The sequence below is a fragment of the Nomascus leucogenys genome, chromosome 22a (genome assembly GCF_006542625.1).
Source record: "Nomascus leucogenys isolate Asia chromosome 22a, Asia_NLE_v1, whole genome shotgun sequence".
Lineage (NCBI taxonomy): Eukaryota > Metazoa > Chordata > Mammalia > Primates > Hylobatidae > Nomascus > Nomascus leucogenys.
This window is the reverse complement of record NC_044402.1, coordinates 42,603,575-42,627,051: the sequence shown is the minus strand read 5'-3', so window position 1 is coordinate 42,627,051 and position 23,477 is coordinate 42,603,575. Positions and strand designations below refer to the sequence as shown.

Genomic DNA, 23,477 nt, shown 5'->3' with positions numbered 1-23,477 from the left:
ACATTATGAACATTTTATTTTAAAAATTAGACAAAGGCAAAATATGTAAAGAACTTCTGTGTTTATCACAAGCTATGGTCCCTTAAATCAAGGTCTCCCTACTGAATTGTTACATTCACTAAAATATATTTTTCTCACAGAACCCCCCTTATGCTTAATAGCATTCCTTTTTAAGTCAATATGTGAAAATACCTTCTCATTCATACCGTTTTCCACTGTTTTAACACTCAGCTCACTATGTTAATCAATCTTTCTTGTTTGCTATTCTTTTTCTAATTCTGCCTGTAAGATAAAAAAGCAGACCTTATATCTAGCAACTCCATGTTTGGTACACAGGTAGGCCCTCCATAAATGACCTTTATTGGATCAAAATAGCATAAAATTGTTTAATAACTATAATACTCAGTAAACTATAATTACTATAATAAAGAAGAGTAATTTTAGCTTTGTTTCAAAGCCTATTATTATACATATTATGCTAGGAGTATAATAGCATCTCAAATGAATATTAAATGTGGATGCTAAAAACAATTTGATTAATTTCAATGAATTATTACTGAATTCCTATGATTTACAGGCACTGTGCTGGCTGCTGGGACAACCTACAACTTGTAGTTAGGTGAGGGTGGAAGGTGAGGGTATGCGTAAGAGACAGGAATGTAAATAACTACAGCATACTGTTTAAGAGCTATAAGGGCTACTAGCAAGTATTACAAGAATACACATAAGGGATTAACTAATTCAGTCAAAACTGGTGTTAAAGAAAGCTACCAAAAAGAAGGTAACGCGTGAGATTTTAGCTAAATCTCAAAACACCAGTGGGAGTTTTCCAATCAGAAAATGGATTGATGGAGAGGGCATTTCTGTCAGAAGAGACATCTTAAGAGGAAGAAAAAAAAAACACACAGTGGGTCAAAAAACAGCAAACAGAATAATTACACCCAAAAGGTATGGAAGGAATGGAGACAGAGAATGGACAGAAAGGGCCTGGTTGTGAAGAACTTTACTAAGAACCTGAAATTAGCTAGATATTTTTAAACAGGGATATAATAGAATTATCATATTTGTGTTTTAGAAAATGAATTCTATGGATATGGAAGATGAACTAAAATATGGAAATACTAGAAGCAAGGAGGACAGCTAAGTTACTACAGTAGGGTAGATAAAAGTAGCAGTGAATAGAAAGAAATTTTAAAAATGGTAGAAATTTTTCAGAATTGTATTTATATAGTATTTGAGGTTCCTCAGCATAGATGTTCCTAAGTCAACCTCAGATTATACACTATGTAATCTTGAAAATTTATATTAAATTTTATCACACATTAAGGAATGCTTTGATAAATCCACTGCTAGGTAAGTAATTCTTCTGTAACGTTAATAATTCAGTTTTACTTTTGGATCCTAAAGTGGGACTACTTAGAAAATCTGTAAAAATCATGCAAAGAAAATCATGTAAAATCACGATCTTTACTTAGGCATTTACAGGTGAAATGACAAGGTATCTGGAATTGCATTAAAATAGATCAAGGTGAAAAAGACTGACAAAAACATTAACTGTTAAAACTTGGGGCAGTATATAAAAGACATTAGTTTCTCTATGAGTATATTTCAAATTTTCCTCAATAAATTTTTTAAAAATTCAATTTAAAATTCAAGCCACAAATAAATGCTTTTTAAAAATTTCTTAGATTGTACAAATAGTGCCATAACATCAAGAATAATCCCAAATCATACCATATACTTCAAAAGATACAAAACCAGCCTGGGCGCGGTGGCTCACGCCTGTAATCCCAACACTTTGGGAGGCTGAGGTGGGCGGATTACCTGAGGTTGGGAGTTTGAAACCAGTCTGACCAACATGGAGAAACCCCGTCTCTACCAAAAATACAAAATTAGCCAGGTGTGGTGGTGCATGCCTGTAATCCCAGCTACTGGGGAGGCTGAGGCAGGAGAATTGCTTTAACTCGGGAGGTGGAGGTTGCAGTGAGCCGAGATTGTGCCATTGCACTCCAGCCTGGGCAACAAGAGCAAAACTCCCTCTCAAAAAAAAAAAAAAGGACACAAAAGCAGGAACTCTTTTCCAGGAGCAATCCCATTTAGTTAAGAAAGAGAAGAAAAAAATCTTCCCTAGATTCAGCCAGTTCCTTATCTCTACTGCCCTTCAGAGTCAAAATTCTTAAAAAAATAAGCAACTCTGCCAGGCGTGGTGGCTCACGCCTGTAATCCTAACACTTTGGGAGGCCAAGGCGGGCGGATCACAAGGTCAAGGGATCGAGACCATCCTGGCCAAGATGGTGACACCCCATCTCTACTAAAAATACAAAAATTAGCCTAGTGTGGTGACACACGCCTGAGGTCCCAGCTACTCAGGAGACTGAGGCAGGAGAATGGCTTGAACCCAGGAGGCGGAGGTTGCAGTGAGCCGAGATCACGCCACTGCACTCCAGCCTGGTGACAGAGCAAGACTCTGTGTCAAAGAAAAAAAATAATAGTAATAAGCAACTCCATCTCTCCCCACTTCATCCTTCTCAGCCCTCGATCCTCTGTGATCTGGCTCACGTTCCTGCTGCCTTACTGAGGCTGCTTTAGTAAGGGTACCAGTAAGCTTCCAACTGGCAACTCCAAATGACTATTTTCAGTATACGACTTACTTGGAGTCTACTTAGCATCTTCAGTTATTGAACTTCCTCGTTTAACTCACTTCCAAAATACTACTCTCTCCTCCTTCCTTCTCTATTTCTTTGTTGGCTCTTCTTCCTCTGCCTTCTCTTCAAATATTTCTACTTCCCGTCACTCCTTCTAGTTCTCTCTTCTGTTTCCACAATACTTGTTCTATCAACTACTCCTTTCACTTCATTCACAATAATACTGATGATTCCCAAGCATATATCTCTCATCATGCGTCCCCCTCACATATCTGCTCTTTAATTCATCTTTTTAATTCATTTGATACCTTCTAAAAGTCTCTCATAATTCAGATAGTCCTTCAAGCCAGGAACCTGGGAGTTGTTCTCAAATTATCTTTCTCACTCACCCACTGTCCCATCTCCAAATTTTTATATAAGCTTCGGATTTCATGGACTCTACTTAAAATTTTTTATAGTTGATGTGTCTCTATTTCAGCAGCTACTGTGTTATCATTTCTCATCTTAGACTATTACAATCTTTCTGCCTGTGTTTACAGATCTTTCCAGTCCACCCCCACACTGAGGTCAGGAGATCTTTCTAAAATGTATTTCATACTCTATCTTGCTTAAAACTTTCAAGTGCTTAACAACTAAATGCAGTATATATTTCCAGATTGGATCCTGGAACAGGAAAAAAAATGCTATAAAGATCATTTTTAGAACATCTGAATACAGACTATATCAGATAATAGAATATCAATGTTACATTTCTTTAATTTGGTAATGTACTATAATCACATAAGGAAATGTCCTTGCTCTTAGGAAATATACACAGAGGTAGTTAAGGACAAACTAGCAAATGATTTAGGGGAAAAAATGATACCTATACAGAGAGCAAACACAATAAAGCAAATATAGCAAAACATTTTCAATTGGTGAATCTGGGTAAAGGGTATACAAGATTCTTGCAACTCCTCTATTAGTTCGAGATCATTTTAGATAAAATTTTTTGGGCTGCGCATGGTGACTCACGCCTATAATCATGGCACTTTGAGAGGCTACAGCAGGAGGCCTGCTTGAGCCCAGGAGTTCCAGACCAGGCCTGGCAACAGGGCGAGACCCTGTCTCTCTAAAAAATTAAAAATTTATCTGCGTGGGCCAGGCGCGGTGGCTCACGCTTGTAATCCCAGCACTTTGGGAGGCCGAGGAGAGCGGATCACAAGGTCAGGAGATCGAGACCACGGTGAAACCCCGTCTCTACTAAAAATACAAAAAAAAAATTAGCCGGGCGTGGTGGCGGGCGCCTGTAGTCCCAGCTACTCGGAGAGGCTGAGGCAGGAGAATGGTGTGAACCCAGGAGGCGGAGCTTGCAGTGAGCTGAGATTGCACCACTGCACTCCAGCCTGGGCGACAGAGCGAGACTCCGTCTCAAAAAAAAAAAAAAAAAAAAATTTATCTGCGTGGACTGGAGTATATCTGTATTCCCAGCCACTTGGGAGGCTGAAGTGGGAGGATCACTTGTGCCCAGAAGGTTGACACCACAGTGAACCATGACTGTGCCACTGCACTACAGCCTGGGCAACAGAGCAAGACCCTGTCTCAAAAAAAAATTTAAACCTCCCACATTCCCTGTTACATGTAAGATAAAAGTTTGAACTCCTTGGTTAGGCTCTCTGTGATCTAACTCTTGCCCCCTCTACCATTATCGGTCATCAACTGAGACGAGGACCACAACCAACATCCTACTCTCCACTCACAAAAATTACAAATTTCTGAACACACCAAACTGCTTTGTTCCATGTCAAACATGTTCTCTCTACTTCCTGCACCTTGTCTGTGTGACAGGCACCTTCTTATTTGATGCTATTCAAGCCTCACCTCCTCTTACTCTGCACTCCTTTCTACTTTCCTCTTCCAGATGAACATAACCACTCCAGGCCGCATGCGGTGGCTCACGCCACCCACCACTTTGGGAGGCTGAGACAGGCGGATCACGAAGTCAAGAGATCGAGACCATCCCAGCCAACATGGTGAAACCTTGTCTCTACTGAAAATACAAAAATTAGCTGGGCATGGTGGCGAGCGCCTGTAATCCCAGCTACTCGGGAGGCTGAGGCAGGAGAACTGCTTGAACCCAGGAGGAGGAGGTTGCAGTGAGCCAAGATTGTGCCACTGCACTCCAGCCTGGCAACAGAGCAAAACTCCATCTCAAAAAAAAAAAAAAAAAATCTCAAATACTCGGCCAAGTACATTGGCTCACGCCTGTAATCTCAGCACTTTGGGAGGCTGAGGCGGTGGATTACCTGAGGTCAGTAGTTCAAGACCAGTCTGACCAATATGGTGAAACCCTGTCTCTACTAAAAATGCAAAAAAATTAGCCGGGCATGGTGGCATGCGCCTGTTCCCAGCAATTAAGGAGGCTGAGACAGGAGAATTGCTTGAGCCTGGGAGGCGGAGGTTGCAGTGAGCTGAGATCACACCACTGCACTCCAGCCTAGGCAACAAAGCAGGACTCCACCTCAAAAAAAAAAAAAAAAAAAATCTCACTACTCCCAAATTATGTATTTTTAAAAATGTTATTTTTTATTTATTTATTTATTTTTTTTGAGACAGAGTCTTGCTCTGTCGCCCAGGCTGGAGTGCAGTGGTGCAATCTCGGCTCACTGCAAGCTCCACCTCCCGGGTTCACGCCATTCTCCTGCCTTAGCCTCCCAACTAGCTGGGACTACAGGTGCCTGCCACCATGCCTGGCTAATTTTTTTATATTTTTAGTAGAGACGGGGTTTCACTGTGTTAGCCAGGATGGTCTTGATCTCCTGACCTTGTGATCTGCCCACCTCAGCCTCCCAAAGTGCTGGGATTACAGGCGTGAGCCACCACGCCCAGCCTAAAACTGTTTTTTCTTTCCATGTCCCTAATACAGCTTTTCATCAACTTTCCCAAAGTATGAAAAGAAACACGTATTTTTCACTAACAGGTCAACCTATTTTCAATCTCTTATGCCATTTAAAGATTCTACATGATGATGAACATAAGTTCTAATAAAATTTTATCTGTTTCTCATTATTCATAAATATCATCTATGTATCTAATTTCATCTAAATGCTATTTTATTGCAAATATCCCATTCACCAACTTCAAAAAGAGAAAAACAAAACAAGCATCATTAAAAACAAAGCAAGAAAGTAGCAAAATAGATAATTCCAATACCACCTGTAAGTACTCAGTTATCTAAAACAAATGAACTCAGATTGTCGACAAAAAAATCCAAGGCCCATTCATTAAAGCAAATAAATAACTCATATAACTTCCAAAAATCTCACTCATGACCCATTTTCCTTTACTTGTGACCCAAATTTAGTTACTGGAGTATCTTAGACACTGGCAAAATAGACAGGTAAGATAAGCTTCTGGAGAGATTGTAACGGCAGACAGCAAAGGAACAAAATACACAAAAAAAGTCTATAGGCTGGGCGCAGTGGCTCACACCTGTAATCCCAGCACTTTGGGAGGCCGAGATTGGGGGATCACGAGGTCAGGAGATCGAGACCATCCTGGCTAACATGGTGAAACCCCATCTGTACTAAAAATACAAAACATTAGCCAGGCGTGGTGGCGGGCGCCTATACTCCCAGCTACTTGGGAGGCTGAGGCAGGAGAATGGCGTGAACCCGGGAGGTGGAGCTTGCAGTGAGGTGAGACTGCACCACTGCACTCCAGCATGGGCGACAGAGCGAGACTCTGTTTCAAAAAAAAAAAAAAAGTCTATATAGAATCTTAACATAGTCTGCTAGAACAATTTTTTTCTAAAGAAAATACATCAAATTGAATAATATTAAATGACAAGAAAAGGAGTAAACATTATAGAAACTTCCTTTAAAAATTAAAAACTATTTCAACTTTAAAATGAATGGGTATTAACAGTTCAGGGAGCATATCTGCTTCTTCAAAACAGGCAGAGTAAGAAAAAAATGTGGCTAATTTTTAAGAAATAATGTAAATCAGTTTTTTGATCATTATTAAACTATTCATAATAAAATTAACATATTACGACCATTCATACAAATGTTTACTACAGACACACCTGAACTCAAGCAGTATTAACATTTCAATTTATTTTAGGAATGATGAAAAAATTATTCCAACATTTAAGAGACCACCATTTTGGCCAGGCCCAGTGGCTCACACCTGTAATCCCAGCACTTTAGGAGGCCGAGGTGGGCAGATCACCTGAGGTCAGGAGTTCGAGACCAGCCTGACCAACATGGAGAAACCCCAACTCTAATAAAAATACAAAATTAGCTGGGTGTGGTGCTGCATGCCTATAATCCCAGCTACTGGGGAGGCTGAGGCGGGAGAATTGCTTGAAACCGGGAGGTGGAGGTTGCGGTGAGCCAAGATCGCACCATTGCACCCCAGCCTGGGCAACAAGAACGAAACTCCGTCTCAAAACAAACAAACAAAAAAAAACTTTTCATTTTACTGAATTACCTTTCCTGTTTAAGAGCATACTCCAACATTTTGATCCTCCTCACAAGATCCTTCTTCAAATTTTCTTGGCCCTTCCTTTCTCCCTGTAGGAAGGCAATCTGGGCCTGAGTAGGGGAAAGACAGACAAAATTCAGTTTAGACCAAAAAAAAAAAAAAAGCTTTTTTAACTCAGTAAAGAACCTTTGGAAGTTAGAACAACTAGATGCAAAAATATTTCCTTTACACATCTCTCACAAAGTATGTACAAATATAAAAATGCACTGACTGCAAGGGGGAAAAAGGATTTAAGTTAAAAAGGGCAGGGGGGACATCTAAATGCATTTTACTTCAGGGTAGGGATTTTACAACACACAGTCCACATCATTTAAGAGTCTACAATATAAAACAACTAATACTGCCGGGTGCGGTGGCTCACACCTGTAATCCCAGCACTTTGGGAGGCTGAGGCGGGTGGATCACTTGAGGTCAAGAGTTCAACACCAGCCTGGCCAACATGATGAAACGCTGTCTCTACTAAAAATACAAAAATTAGCCGGGCCTGATGGCACCTGTAATCCCAGCTACTCAGGAGGCTGAGGCAGGAGAATTGCTTGAACCCAGGAGGCAGGGGTTGCAGTGAGCCGAGACTGCGCCACTGTGAGACTCCATATCAAAAAATAAAATAAAACAACTAATATTAATGCAAACACATGCAAGGTGTACAGTACAGTTTGCTAAAGTGTTTGTCTTTTTGCCGTCAACAAGATCTTTTTATAAAGCAGGAAGGGTTAAAGCAAAATCAGTTCTTATAATCCCCTCGCACAAGCTTCATCATATATTTAAATTTTATGACAGATTCCTTAAGTGACTTTATTTTGGACCTCCCCTACAAACAATAAACTGCTCCCTTTTCTCAATCCCCACCATTTTTCTCACCCACCTTGACATGTAATCCATAGAAAAAAGAAAGAAAAAAGAAAGTTGGGAAAAGGAAAATTAGAGACAATGGCCTTCTGCCCATTCCTGCCCCCCACCCCAAGGAATTACTAAAACCCTACATTTGAACATGAAACAAACTGTAAACAACTTTTAAAGTCAGTAAAACAGAGGGGCTAGGAAAGAGTAGCTCTCCAGAATATTAAAAGAACATTTACAATGGAAATACTATCTTTCACATAAGAAGTTGAAACTATGTCACAAACACTAACTTGTTAAAGTGACTCATACTACCTCTTAAAAGTCACAAGGGCCTCAAAACTAGCTATAAATTTCACTATTCTCACATGTACCACCACCCCCCGTCTATTATGCTGACCCACTAAGACAGGTAACAATGTTATTTATGTATCTACAGTGCTTTCCATTAAGTGAGCAAGAACTTTACATTTAAGGATGACCTTGCCACATCCCTAAGGAATTGTGAGGATTGTGCAACTCAGGTTTAGCAAGTGAGCCATTAAACTTAATTCTCATTCAAACTTAGTTTGAATGACCTTTGTTTCTATTCGGTACCACAAGAAACATAAAATCCAACTTATCTAGTCTCTCATAACTTTCAAAATGTAGGTAGTGTTAAGCTTTTGTTTTCTTTTCAATGTGCTCTTAAATTTTACATTACAATTAAAAGAAGGATTACATTTATCTTACTGAAATAAAAGTGGTCTGAAAACAATAAGGAAATGGCATCAAATATCCACAAGACTCTTTTGAAATTATATATTCTGCAGTGGGATATTATGTTACCTAACCAGAATAGTAATGACACATGCATTTAAAGCTGATAAAAATGAAAGTCTTGTCAAAAGGAAGTGACAGCCCAACTTGTCAGGCCAAACATGCTTTGGCATAGAACTTTATATGCTCTTTAAAATGACTTTAATAAAAATAATAAGCTAATCAATGCAATCAAACTTTGAAGGTAATAACAATATCAATTATCAATTTTGTCCTCTCAATACTCCTTGGCTAGTTTTGCATTTCTGCTAACATCATTGGTCCTGGATGATTCTGAAATTTCAGCCTACAATACCGTAAAGTCTTTACTGTATATGTTCAACTTCAAGCATAAGAGAAATTACAATTAAAAGTATAATCAGAGGCTGGGCACAGTGGCTCAGCCCTGTAATCACAGCACTTTGGGAGGCTGAGGTGGGAGGATAACTTGAGCTCAGGAGTTTGAGCCTAGCCTGTGCAACATAGCGAGACCACATCCCTACAAATAATTTAAAAAATCAGCCAGGCATGGTGGCATGTGTCTGTGGTCCCAGCTACTTGGGAGGCTGAGGCAGGAGAATCACCTCAGCCCACGGGGCCAAGGCTGCAGTGAGCAGTGATCACACCACCACACTCTAACATGGGTGACAGAGTGAGACCCTGTCTCAAAGAAAAAAAAAGTGGGGGGGGCAGTGGGTGGCGGGGTGGTAATCAGGGCCAGGCATGGTAGCTAATGCCTGTAATCCCAGAACTTTGGGAGACTGAGGTGAAAGGATTGCTTGAGGCTGGAGTTTGAGACCATCCTGGCAAACATACCAAGACATCTCATAAAAAAATTAAAAATATAAAAAATAAAGTACAATCAGATTTCTCCTTTTCCATCAGATGGATAAAGTTCAGTAATTTAATAATATGGTAGAAAACAGACATTTATATGTTAGCTGTGGTGATATAAACCAGTTCCACTTTATAGAGGACAACTGGTAATATCTGTGAAGTTTGTAAATGCATATACCCTTTAACTCAGCAATTTTAGAATGTTATCCTTCAAATACATATTTGCACATACGTGAAATTATGTAATACATGACTGATGAAACACAGACAAGAATATGTATACAACCCAAATGACCACCTAAAGGAGACTGGTTAAATAAATGAGTATAATTGAAAGAAAATTAGGACCTGAACTAAGACCTTTGAGAAAAGAGTAAAAGACTATGAGAATAATGTCAACCTTTTACCTTTTTTTCTCCTCAAAACTTAGACGTTAGAAACAAAAAGTCTTAAAACACATTCCTATATTAAAAAAAAGAATTCCTTCTGTAAAACGACCTCAGTCGAAAACATAATAATTGGTATAAATTCTTACTCTTTTAAAATAAAGATTAAATTCCCACTAAAAATTCTCCAGATATGGCAGTATATTGCTCTTTGAATTGAACTGAGGAAGGGCGAGGGTGAGAGACATAAAAGACGAAAACAGTGAAAGGAAGAAAAAAAGGGAAGGGAAAAAGGTAAAAAGAAAAAGAGGAAAATAGGTCAGACACAGTGGCTCACACCTGTAATCCCAGAACTTTGGGAGGCTGAGGCGGGGGGATCACTTGAGGTCAGGAGTTCGAGACCAGACTGGCCAACATGGTGAAACCCTGTCTCCACTAAACATACAAAAATTAGCCAGGCACTGTATTCCCAGCTACTCGGAAGGCTGAGACAGAAGAATCACTCAAACCCGGAGGCGGAGGTTGCAGTGTGCAGAGATCGCACCACTGCACTCCAGCCTGGGCGACATGGTGAGACTCCATCTAAAAAAAAAAAAAAAAAAAAAGGCAGGGCACGGTGGCTCATGCCTGTAATCCTAGCACTTTGGGAGGCCGAGGCGGCTGGATCACGAGGTCAGGAGTTCAAGACCAGCCTGGCCAAGATGCTGAAACCCCATCTCTACTAAAAATACAAAAAAAAATTAGCCGGGCGTGGTGGCAGGTGCCTGTAATCCCAGCTACCTGGGAGGCTGAGGCAGAGAATTGCTTGAACCCAGGAGGTGGAGGTTGCAGTGAGCTGAGACCACACCACTGCACTCCAGCCTGGGCAACAGAGTGAGACTCCGTCTCAAAAAAAAAAAAAAAAAAGTGTTATGAATAAAATATGTTTAAAAAATTAGAAATCATCAACTGCCATTTATCAGTACAACTAAGCCTAATGATAACAGGATATATTTCAGGAGAAGAAAACTTTGGAATTATCTTCAAGGAAAATGAATGTTGAACTTCTATGATACTTTATATTTTTCGCAGTATAGAAAATTAGATATTCACTTCCTAACCATTATAAACAAAAAAGATAAAAATAATAGAAGGAAGATATTTTACTAAGTCTGCATGACAGAAAGAAAATTTATTTTTTTATTTAATTTTTTATTTTATTTTATTTATTTATTTTTTTTTGAAATGGAGTCTCACTCTGTTGCCCAGGCTGGAGTGCAGTGGCACCATCTCAGCTCACTGCAAGCTCAGCTTCCTGGGTTCACGCCATTCTCTTGCCTCAGCCTCCTGAGTAGGTGGGACTACAGGTGCCCACCACCACGCCCTGCTAATTTTTTGTATTTTTATTAGAGACGGGGTTTCACCGTGGTCTCGATCTCCTGACTTCGTGATCCGCCCGCCCTGGCCTCCCAAAGTGCTGGGATTACAGGCGTGAGCCACCGCACCCAGCTGAAAATTTATTTTTATATTATTTTCAATTCTAATTTGTCAAAAGGGTATATGTAAATAGGAAAATAAATCTTCTATATTTAAACAGGTTTATCTGCATATGTAATATCTAATAAACAATTAAAATATTTAAAATGTACCACTTAATTTATTAAAGCCCCCCCACCTTTTTTTTTCTTTTGAGATGGAGTCTCGCTCTGTCGCCCAGGCTGGAGTGCAGTGGTGCGATTTCGGCTCACTGCAACTTCAGCCTCCCGGGGAAGAAGCAATTCTCCTACCTCAGCCTCCTGAGTAGCTGGGATTACAGGTGTGCACCACCACGCCCAGCTAATTTTTGTATTTTTAGTAGAGACAGGGTTTTACCATGTTGGTCAGGCTGTTCTCAAACTCCTGACCTTGTGATCCACCCACCTCGGTCTCCCTAAGCACTGGGATTACAGGTGTGAGCCACCGCACCCAGCCTTATTGAAGCCATTTTAAACTACCTTGTATTCTAAAATTTAAAAGGGCTAGGATTCAAAATTGAAATCACTGAGAAGTATATTCAAAATGAAAAATACACAAAATTCTTGGGTTGGACACTTTTCAGTAGCTTTTCAGTTACTTGCTATGGAATATAAAGAGCATTCACTTTTACAAAAATCTAAAATAAAATATTATAAAGCTTGATTAAGGTTCTCATCTTTTGATCTGAACACAAACTTCAAAGTAAAAGAGGAAATATATAAGTAAAAGTCAATTATATGGTTACAGTGTACAATGAAGTTTCAATAATCTGCTTTATGTCTTAATGCCTTCTATAAACTATTCCCTCTGAAAAGCTTTGGATTATATTATCCTCTTAAATCTAGGCTGCTAGTTTTATCTGGCACATAATCACTGCCTCTAGCCCTCTCTCTTAAAGACAGTGTCTTTATCAGGCTAGGCGCGGTGGTTCATGCCTGTAATCCCAGCACTTTGGGAGACTGAGGCAGGTGGATCACCTGAGGTCAGGAGTTTGAGACCAGCCTGACCAGTATGATGAAACCCCATCTCTACTAAAAATACAAAAATTAGCCAGGCATGGTGGCGTGTGCCTGTAGTCCCAGCTACTCAGGAGGCTGAGACAGGAGAATTGCTTGAACCTGGAAGGTGGAAGTTGCAGTGAGCCAAGATCATGCCACAGCACTCCAGACTGGGTAACAGAGCGAGACTCCATCTCAAAAAAAAAAAAAATTGTCATTATCATTTGGTGACATCAAACTTTACCATCAGAATCACCCAGATGACTTATTAAAACACAATTTTTTAGGTTCTACCCTCAGAGTTGCTCATTCACTAGGTCTGGAGCGGGGCCCAAGAATTTGCATTTCTAGTAAGTACCCAGGTGATAATGCTGCTGATCTGGGACCACCCTTGGAGAACCACTGACTTACACCATTTTTAACATAGTTAGAAGGCCAAAAACAAAAAACAAAGCAAAACAAAAAAAAACAGGAAATAGTCTGTTAAGGAGCAAGGAAAAGAACAGTCCTAGAGGCCGGGCGCAGTGGCTCACGCCTGTAATCCTAGCATTTTGGGAGGCCAAGACGGGCGGATCACTTGAGGTCAGGAGTTCTTAACCAGCCTAGCCAACATGGTAAAACCCCCATCTCTACTAAAAATATAAAAAAATTAGCCAGGTGTGGTGGCAAGCACCTGTAATCCCAGCTACTCAGGAGGCTCAGGCAGGAGAACTGCTTGAACCCGAGAGGTAGAGGTTGTGGTGAGTTGAAATCATGCCACTGCACTGCGGCCTGAATGACAAAGCAAAACTGTCTCAAAAAAAAAAAAAAAGAAGCAGCAGCAAATAGTCCCAGAACCCTCTTTTTTTTCCCAAAGTGTTGGGATTACAGGTGTGAGCTACCGCGTCCAGCCCCAGAACCCTACCCTTTTTACTCCACAGAGGTATGGAGTCTTATACAGGCCTTCAAGCTGACAGACGAGTACATACTAGCTTTTTGATTCTCTTCCAAATTCCTTATTTGTGACTATACTTTTGGCAGTCTCCTGATAAAATGAAATCTACCAATGTATTTCAGTTCAATCACATGTTTGGGAAATACCTACTTCCCAACAGGTCTAAACTGCTGTAAAGGAGAATATAGGAAAAACAAATAAAACCAAGTTTCTACCCACAATGTACTTCCAATCTACTTAGGGTACGAAACCAGCACACATATGTTCACGAAAACAGCTAAGAAAAGATAGTGCAGTACTAATAAATGAGGATTCGAGTGATAAAATCAAATATTTGTATTTGTTCATTTAACAATATTAACTAAACACCTACTTTGTGCCTGGCACAGTTATTGGTACTGGGACTAAAGTAGTGACAAAACAAAGCAGAGCTAACAATCCAGTGAATGAAACACATGTTGCCTAAGATGTATGTGTACCAGTAGCATATGTTATATTTACTTAGAACCAGAAACACAGTTGCAGGCAAAAGCAGTGAATATAAAAATAAACACAAAAAGCAACTGGATGCCTATTTAACTCTGGAGTCAAGTAGAGAACTGATGTTCAACTTAAAAATTGCTTGCTTGCTTATTCATTTATTTGTTTATTTATTTGAGACAGGGTCTCACTCTGTTGCCCATGCTGGAGTGCAATCATAGCTCACTGCAGCCTCGAAATCCTGAACTCAAGCAATTCTCCCGCCTCAGCCTCCCAAGTTGCTGGGACTATAGGTGCACACCACCACATGCAGCTAATTTTAATCTTTTTGGTAGAGACAGGGTCTTGCTATGTTGCCAGGCTGGTCTAGAACTCCTAGCCTCAAGCAATCCTCTCACCTTGACCTCCCAAAGTGCTGGAACTACATGCATAAGCCACTGCACCAAGCCTAAAAACTGTATTCTAATCTGGTATTTATTCTACAGCTAGTTTCACTTTTTTTTTTGAGACACTCTCGCTCTGTTGCCCAGGCTGGAGTACAGTGGTGCAATCTCGGCTCACTGCAACCTCCGCCTCCCGGGTTCAAGCAATTCTCCTATGTCAGCCTCCAGAGTAGCTGGGATTACAGGCACCCGCCACTGCGTCTGGCTAATTTTTGTATTTTTAGTAGAGACGGGGTTTCACCATGTTGGCCAGGCTGGTCTCAAACTCCTGACCTCGGGTGATCTGCCTGCCTCGGCCTCCCAAAGTGCTGGGATTACAGGCGTGAGCCACTGCACCCGGCCTAATTTTACATTTTAACAAACTAGTGAGTCTCCTGAAATTTTCCTAATAAATAAAATTACTGTACCATTTTATTTATCTATTGTTACATTTCAAAAAAAGGTAAGATGTGAACTTATGGATTATACTGAAAATAAAGATAAATTTCATTTTATGTTTTTTAGAGATGAGGGTCTCTCTTTGCTGCCAGGTTAGGAGTGCAGTGGCATGATCATAGTTCACTACAGCCTTGAACTCCTGGGCTCAAGTGATCCTTCTAGATAACATTTTACTTCTGAAATGCTATAGGAGATACTAGTATATTCTTTCAAAAGCAATCTCTCCATCCCTAAATGCAAGATTACAAATATAGATTTTTGTATACAGAAAACCCTCAACTGCTCAAATTCTCATTTAAAGCACTAAATTAATTACACCCACATTATCACCTTATGGCAGCTTATAAATAAATGTACGTCAGTAGATTTCTTGAGATCCCAAAGGCTCCCTCAGAACTCGAATCAGTCAGTTAAATTCCCTCAGCACAACTTCCTGTCTTTCAACTCTTTATAAATGTTCCTTATGTTTGCTCAAAGGGCTAGAAATTCCGTTTTTTTTTAACTTACACACACACACACACACACACACACATATACAGTTAGCCCTTCATATCCATGAGTTCTACATCTGCAGATTCAATCAACCATCTATCAAAAACATTCAATAAACAATAAATACAAAATTTTAAAAATATAGTATAACAACTATTTTCATAGCATTTACATTAAGTATTATAAATAATCTAGAGATGATTTAAAGTATATGGGAGGGTGTGCATAGTTTATATGCAAATACTATGCCACCTTATATAAGAAAATTGGAACTTGAACATCCAGTTTTTTGTATTGGATGGGGGAGTTCCTGGAACCAATCCCCTACAGACTTTGAAAGATAACTGTATATGTACATATACACATATGTAGAAGAAAAGAGAGAATATCAATCAAGGGAGGAATTCTGCAGATTTACGGTATGAGACAATATGACATTCGTAGATTTAACATTCATGGTTACCACTGTTTTGAGAGCTACCCAGAAGATACTTTGTTAAGGCAATGGAGAAGCTAGAGGCCCAATCTAGGGGCTAAATGCATGAGTCTAGCCTAACACCAAGCATTTGTTTTTGGAAGTTTTTTTGAGACGGTTGGAGTGCAATGGCACAATCACAGCTCACTGCAGTCTTGACCTCCTAGGCTCAGGCGATTCTCCTGCTTCAGCCTCTCGAGGAGCTGGGCCCACAGGTGTGTGCCACCATGCCCAGCCAAGCATTTGTATTAAAGTTAAAAGGCAATGACTCTAAACAGTTTAAGAAAAAAAACTGGGCTGGGCACGGTGGCTCAACCTTGTAATCCCTGCACTTTGGGAGGCCGAGGCGGGCAGATCACGAGGTCAGGAGATCAAGACCATCCTGGCTAACACAGCGAAACCCTGTCTCTACTAAAAATACAAAAAAATTAGCTGGGTGTGGTGGCGGGCGCCTGTATTCCCAGCTACTCGGGAGGGTGAGGCAGAAGAATGGCGTGAACCTGGGAGGCAGAGCTCGCAGCGAGCAGAGATCACACCATTGCACTCCACCCTGGATGACAGAGGGAGACTCCGTCTCGAAAGAAAAAAGAAAAAAGAAAAAAAACTTAATCTATTGATGTAAAATGCCCCCTGCCCCCACAAAGAAAGAAAAATGTAAGGACTAAGAAAATGGCAGCTCTTAACCAGGAAAAGAACAGAAATGTTCTATACCTCCGCCACCAAAAATCACTGAACTAATTCAGCAAATGCTCTAACCTGAGCAAAAGGATTCAAGTGAAATAAAACCTTCATTAAAGTTGAAAAGGATATTAACTTGTAGAATATGCGTACATATAAGAAACATAACGTATTACTCTCCATGGAAATATAATTCAGATAAAGAATTCCACAAAAAGATGTCTTAATCTTAAAATCTGAAGATTTACAGAGCTCTCAGAAAGTATTACTTGCAAATGATAAGTCTTCTATAATGTATGATTTTGTTTATGGTTAGCTCCAAAAGAGTTTTTAACACGTTTTAAACCAACATGATTATCTGTTGATAGGTATATAATCTCTAAGAAGTATTCTTCAATAGGCAACACTTCTCATATTTAAAACATTCAGTCTTTATGTATAAATTATGAATCCATAAATCTTAAGGAACTACATAAAGCCCAAACTCTTCCCAACGGAACAAGGCTATCGACAATCTGTTCCCATTCCCTCTATCTAGCTTTGTCTTCCACATTCCTACTCACACATCCTATGCTCCAATCAAAGTAGACAATTAGGCTGGGCGCGGTGGCTCACGCCTGTAACCCCAGCACTTTGAGAAGCCTAGATGGATGGATCGCTTGAACTCAGGAGTTTGAGTCCAGCCATGGGCAACATGGTGAAACCCCGTCTCTACTAAAACTACAAAAATTAGCCAGGTGTGGTGGCTCAAAACTGTAGCCCCAGCTACTCGGGAGGCTGAGGCACAAGAATCACTTGAACTTGGGAGGCAGAGGTTGCAGTGAACTGAGACTACGCCACTGCGCTCTAGCCTGAGCAACAGAGGGGAGGATGGTGGGCAAAGGAGGGAACGAAACTCACAATTTTATATTTTTAAAAAAAATAAGTAGACAATTAGTCTTCAGATACTACCTGAGCTTTCCCAGCTCCATGCCTTGGCTTATGCTCTTCTCTCTCCTACCTCTCCAAACGCCCTTTCATTCTCAGATTCTACCAATGTCCTAGTCTGAGCCTACACACACCACAGTAATCCCTTCTCCGAATTCCAAGAGCATTTATTTTCTATTTAAAAACAAAACAAAAAACCCTCTGTATGTACGTATTTTTAACACTTTATGAGACTTATATTAATGTTCAGCAAAAAGGCAAGAAAATAAGGACTTTGGCATACTTAATATGTATCACGTACTCTACCAAACACCTTCTGTAATTAATCTCAATTAGGACTATGACATAATTATTATCTTGTTCTCTTTTAATTTTCAAAATGTTCATAATTTATCTCATCCCAAACCAGATAAGCCTTCTAAAGGCAGAAGCCTTCATTCACGCACACAACATAAAATAATTAAGTGCCTACTAAGTGCTTCCCACTTGTATTGAGGGCACACAAAAAGGGGATTTTTGCATTCTACTAGATTATAAATCTGCTGAGGTTAACAGCTAAATAAAAATAGACTCAACTGTTACATCCCAAAGTGCCTTGCAATACTGTGGTTATTCAATGTTATTTGATTTAAAAGATAAAAGTTCAATCACAGTAAATGGAAAAAAACAGGCAAGAACGTACAAAGTAGAAGTATAAACAATAATTACCGTAAACTAGAAAGTTTGTTTTTCCTTAACCTTTGACTTTTTTTTAATTCTCAGTTCTTTTGCCTATACAAAGGTGGCTATGAAATGTGAATTAGAGCTCCTATTAATAAAACAAAATAAATCAAAAATGTTGGTATTAACGTGTAAATAATAAATTTATAAATATTATAAGTATTATGTACTTAGACAAAAGCAAAGTGACAAAAGCAGATAGGAAATATCATGAAAACAATTTCTCTAAAAAAAACTTATGATGCCTAATCCCCTGAATAAAGACATTTAAGCCTTTCTTGCTTCATATTTAGACAAAAATCTTCCTGCTTGCTTATGTTCCTATTTCATCTCTGAAAAGAGTGTAGGCAACCAGTTGTTTGAGGCACCATTCTTGGACAGTAATAGTGTGCTGTCCTTAGTATGTAGATGTAATTACTGTAGTAACAACAAAAACCTAAGCTTTTGGATTGGATTCTGTTTTGGTTTTATTTTCTTCTACCACTACAATAAATGACACAATCTTTCACTCTTAACGATAAATGGTGCATAATTTTAAGAAAATTACGTGGAATTAAGAGAGAAATTCATGCTCATGGAACACAATTTATATTCTGTGAAGTATTAACAATGACTAAGTGAATGAACACGTAATCTGACTTAACTAACACCAACTTATTAATTGATATAACATACATAGATCAAAATTTTGTAATATATTGAACAAGACTTAACAGGAAACTACATATATGTTAAGTGACTAATAATCTTTCAATATGATGATGAAGCCAACAGAAAACTATAAAAACTGTATTTGAGAAAGATGGAAAGTGGTAATAGGAGTATATATGTTCTCCAACTTCTAAATTAGAGAAAATCTTATGAGTCAGTGAGTTAACATTTAATATGATTATTTTTGATGTTACCAGCCCCAGAAATAGCATTCTGAAACAGATTACAGGCTTTCTTCTTTCTATTTGTTGATACATCAACTATAACAACTCACCTTTCATTTTGTTGCTAAATTTTCAGAATAAAGTGTGTGTGTGTTAAAATTCTCCTTCTAAAATAATCTTTCTATGTTCTTACATATTTAGGTTTGGAATATGGTTCATGATGGCAGAATTGTCCAGGTCAATAAAGTAAAATACTCTGACCAAGACAGTAGGACCTAGACTCAAGCTGGGGAAGAGATAAATAAGCTCAGTTAAAAAGAGGGCTGGGAACGGTGGCTCACGCCTGTAATCCCAGCACTTTGGGAGGCCAAGGTGGGCAGATCACCTGAGGTCGGGAGTTCCAGACCAACCTGACCAACATGGAAAAACCCTGTCTCTACTAAAAAATACAAAATTAGCCGGGCGTGGTGGTGCATGCCTGTAATTCCAGCTACTCGGGAGGCTGAGGCAGGAGAATTGCATGAACCTGGGAAGTGGAGGTTGCAGTGAGCCAAGATCATGCCACTGCACTCCAGCCTGGGCAACAAGAGTGAGACTGTCTCAAAAAAAAAAAAAAAAAAAAAAAAAGAAAGAAAAAGAAAAAGAGGTCGGGCATAATGGCTCAAGCCTGTAATCTTATCACTTTGGGAGGTCAAGGCAGGAAGATGGCTTGAGCCCAGGAGTTCAAGACTAGCCTCGGCAACACACTGAGAATCCATGTCTACAAAAAACTAAATAACTTAGTGGAGCATGGTGGTGCACACTTGTAGTCCCAGCTACTTGGTTGGGAGGCTGAAGTGGGTGGATCACTTGAGCCAGAGAGGTTGAGGCTACAGTGAGTCATGTTTCTACAACTGCACTTCAACCTGGGCTACAGAGCGAAATCTTGCCTTAAAAAAGAAAGAAAAGAAAAAGAAAAAGAGAAGAAGAAAAGAAGAAGAAAAGAAACTTGCTGCATAGACATGACCATATTCATTTGAAAGCAAGTTAATAAATATGTATCCTGAAAAGAAGTTTAGAAAAGAAACTTACAGGCTATGACTAGAGTGATTATAAAACATTCTCTTAACAGTTAGCAGGAGGAAGAAAAAGTGTATTCTTTAAAATGATTTCATTACTAGTAAATAGTTCTATAAGGAAAAGTAGGGGGAAAAAGGCAAAGAAATACAAAACTAAGTCAATGAAAAGCAAATAGGCTATGATCACACATCTAAAGGCCATGAGCATGGCAATGAGTATTTTAAAGAATCTAAAAAGTGTACTTTGAATTTTAAAGTATTTTAAGAGATTAATTTTATAAAAGGAAAGACAGTGTTATCATGCAGAAGGAACATATTTAGTATAATCAAAAGTTTAAGAAATCGGCCAGGCGTGGTGGCTCACACTAGTAATATCAGCATTTTGGGAGGCCGAGGCAGGCGGATCACCTGAGGTCAGGAGTTCAAGATCAGCCTGGCTGACACGGTAAAACACCGCCTCTGCTAAAAGCACAAAAATTAGCCAGGTGTGGTGACGCACACCAGTAATCACAGCTACTTGGGAGGCTGAGGCATGAGAATTGCTTGAATCTGGGAGGCAGAGGTTGCAGCGAGCCAAGATCATGTCACTGCACTCCCGCCTGGGCAATAGAGCAAGATTCTGTCTCAATTAAAAAAAACGATGAGTTTAAGAAATAAAGGAAAGCTGAGTGTAAGGAAATCTTTTCAAGGGTAGTACTGGTATAGCTCAAACCTGGTTTGAATTCCAGCTTTGTCACTTACTGGGTAAGTAAGTAGCAGCCTTAAGCCCAACTGCTGTTTGCTATTTGCATGTATTTTCATAAATAAAAGTGGTCTGTAATGTTTTTACAGCGTTGTCAAACTTCAAGATTATTAAAACTATTAATATCCTGTTTAATGTTTAAGAATAAATAACTATTTGATATCTTTTAACTACTGTCCTATCATTGACTTTTAAGACTCTTACTGACAATTTTGTGATTTTTCATGTAATCATCCTTTACATCTTACTTAGCAAGTTCTCTTTAGACATAATATATGTCTACTGAATGAAATTTAATTACAGATACCTTTGAACATTAATTAAATTTAAATTATATTTGTACTTGTAAGAAATATTTAAACAACGCTTTATTTTTCTAAAATAAAAGAAAACCAATAGCACAAACCTTCATTTTCTAAGTGTGTCAAGTTGTTTTGTTTTTTTTTATTTGTTTGTTTGTTTTTTGAGACTCAGTCTCCCTCTGTTGCCAGGCTGGAATGCAGTGTGCGAGCTCGGCTCACTGCAACCTCCAACTTGCTGGTTCAAGTGATTCTCCTGCCTCAGCCTCCTGAGTAGCTGGAATTACAGGCACGTGCCCCTGTGCTCGGCTAATTTTTTTTTTTTTTTGTATTTTTAGTATAGACGGGGTTTCACCATGTTGGCCAGGATGGTCTCGATCTCCTGACCTCGTGATCCGCCTGCCTCGGCCTCCCAAAGTGCTGGGATTACAGGTGTAAGCCACTGTGCCTGGCCTATTTTAACTGTTTTATGTCTTCTGTTTTTGTGTGACAATGAAATGAGTTAATATTTCCTGCCTGCACCAACCACATTTAAGCTCTATCTTAATTGTTGATGAGGTCTTGGAGCCTCCCTTCTGCTCCCAGAGGCTTTTCTTGGTCATGTCTCCAGCCACAATATCCTGGGGGCAGCAGAAGGGTATGTCACAAGGGCAGACCCCTGGATCTCGGGCAGTAGAAGCCCTGGGCCCTTCTCTCCTGCCTTGCCTTACCTGGCCAGGGGGCCTGGGATCTGCCTACCAAAACTTTTTCTGTGCGATCACAGTGGAAGGGGCAGGGAAAGGAATAAAGGTGCCACCCACCTCCACTCGGACAACACAGCCTTCTACACCAGCAAGGGTGAACCCAACCCTATGGCGATACCTCAGGGTTCTGTCTGTCCACATTCATCCTGGACAGTCCCACACTTGTCTTAACAAGGAAACCTGGCCTGCTACTAAACTCCCAGGTGCTGGCTCTGCAGCCCAGCCTTGCCCCTGGAGGGGATCTTACCTTGCAGGACGGAGTCTTGGCCGCAGACTGAGCCTGTACCTCACCTGTCTCCCACCGACTCTTGGTACTGGCCACGGCCATGCTGGGCAGCTCTATGGAGGCCTGGTGGGCTAGCTTGGGGGTCCGGCCAGCGGTCTGCAGAGGAGGAAAAGCATCAGGATTACCTTAGTGGACAGCCACCGTGGTCACATCAGAGGGTCACACTGGGCAACCCTCTGCTTTGTGTTTGTGTTTTCCCTGGGAGCGCTTTCCCAATGAAGCCCTAGAGTGGGGATCACTGGAAAGATGTGCCTTCCTCCATTCGATGCAATCATGAGACACCTCCCTGTCCTGAAGAGCATCAAGGAGATGATGGCGCACAGGACAGATGTGGGTCTGCCTCCATGCTGCTCATGGGGTAGGGACAGTGGTTAAATTGCAGAGTATTGGTTGGATGGAGGAGCATTGATTAGATGGAGGAGTATTGGTTGTATAGAAAGGTGTTGATGAAGGAATATTGATTGGATGGAGGAGTACTGATTATATGAGGGAGTATTTGTTAGATGGAGGGGCATTGATTGAATGTAGTAGTATTGGTTGGATAGAGCCATATTGGTTCAATGAAGGGGCACTAATTGCATGCAACGACATTGATCGGCAAAGGAGTATTGGTTGGATGGAAGGGCACTGGTAGGATGGAAAGGTATTGACTGGATGGAGGAGCAGTGAATGAATGAAGTATTGATTGGATGGGGAAGTATTGCTTGGATGGAGGAATATTGATAGGATACAGGAGCATTGATAGGATGGAGGAGTACTTGTTGGATGGAGAGGCATTAATTGGATGGAGGAATATTGGTTTGATAGAAGGATGTTGGTCGGATAGAGGAACATTGATTGCATGGAGGAGTACTGGTTGGATGGAGGAGTATTGGTTGGTTGAAGGGGGATTAATTGAAATCAGAAGTATTGGTTGAATAGAAGGGCACTGATTGGGTGAAGGAGTAATGTATGGATGGAGGGGCATTAATTGAACAGAAGAGCACTGATTGGACGGAGGAATACTGGTAAGATAGAGGAGTGCTTCTTGGATAAGTGAATACTGGGTGGATGGAGGGGTACTGGGTGGATGGAGGCACGCTGATTTAGCAGAGGAGTATTGGTTTGATGGAGGGGCACTGATTTAGTAGAGGAGTATAGGTTGGATGGAAGGATACTGGTTAGATGGAGATGTCCTGATTAGATAAAGAAGTATTGGTTGAATAGAAGGGCACTGATTGGAAGCAGAGGCATTGATTGGGTGAAACTATTTTGGTTGGATGGAGGGAAATTGATAGGATAGAAGGCCACTGATTGGATGCAAGGCATTATTGGATGGAGGGGCATTGATTGGATGAAGCTGTTTGGTTGGCTGGAGGGGAA

General features: G+C 40.1%; 1 protein-coding gene across 1 annotated transcript in view; it reads right to left on the bottom strand.

The window, feature by feature from the left end:
- The window catches only part of LOC115832277 (lymphocyte-specific protein 1-like), a 36,718-nt gene that overhangs the window by 7,942 nt on the left and 5,299 nt on the right, over nucleotides 1–23,477 (bottom strand). The window contains exons 6-9 of the mRNA XM_030802284.1: nucleotides 22,077–22,211; nucleotides 21,629–21,706; nucleotides 7,119–7,222; nucleotides 6,355–6,368 (exon numbers count right to left, since the gene is read on the bottom strand). Of these exons, the coding sequence (XP_030658144.1) occupies nucleotides 6,355–6,368; nucleotides 7,119–7,222; nucleotides 21,629–21,706; nucleotides 22,077–22,211 (331 nt within the window). The remainder of the gene's footprint in view (nucleotides 1–6,354; nucleotides 6,369–7,118; nucleotides 7,223–21,628; nucleotides 21,707–22,076; nucleotides 22,212–23,477) is intronic.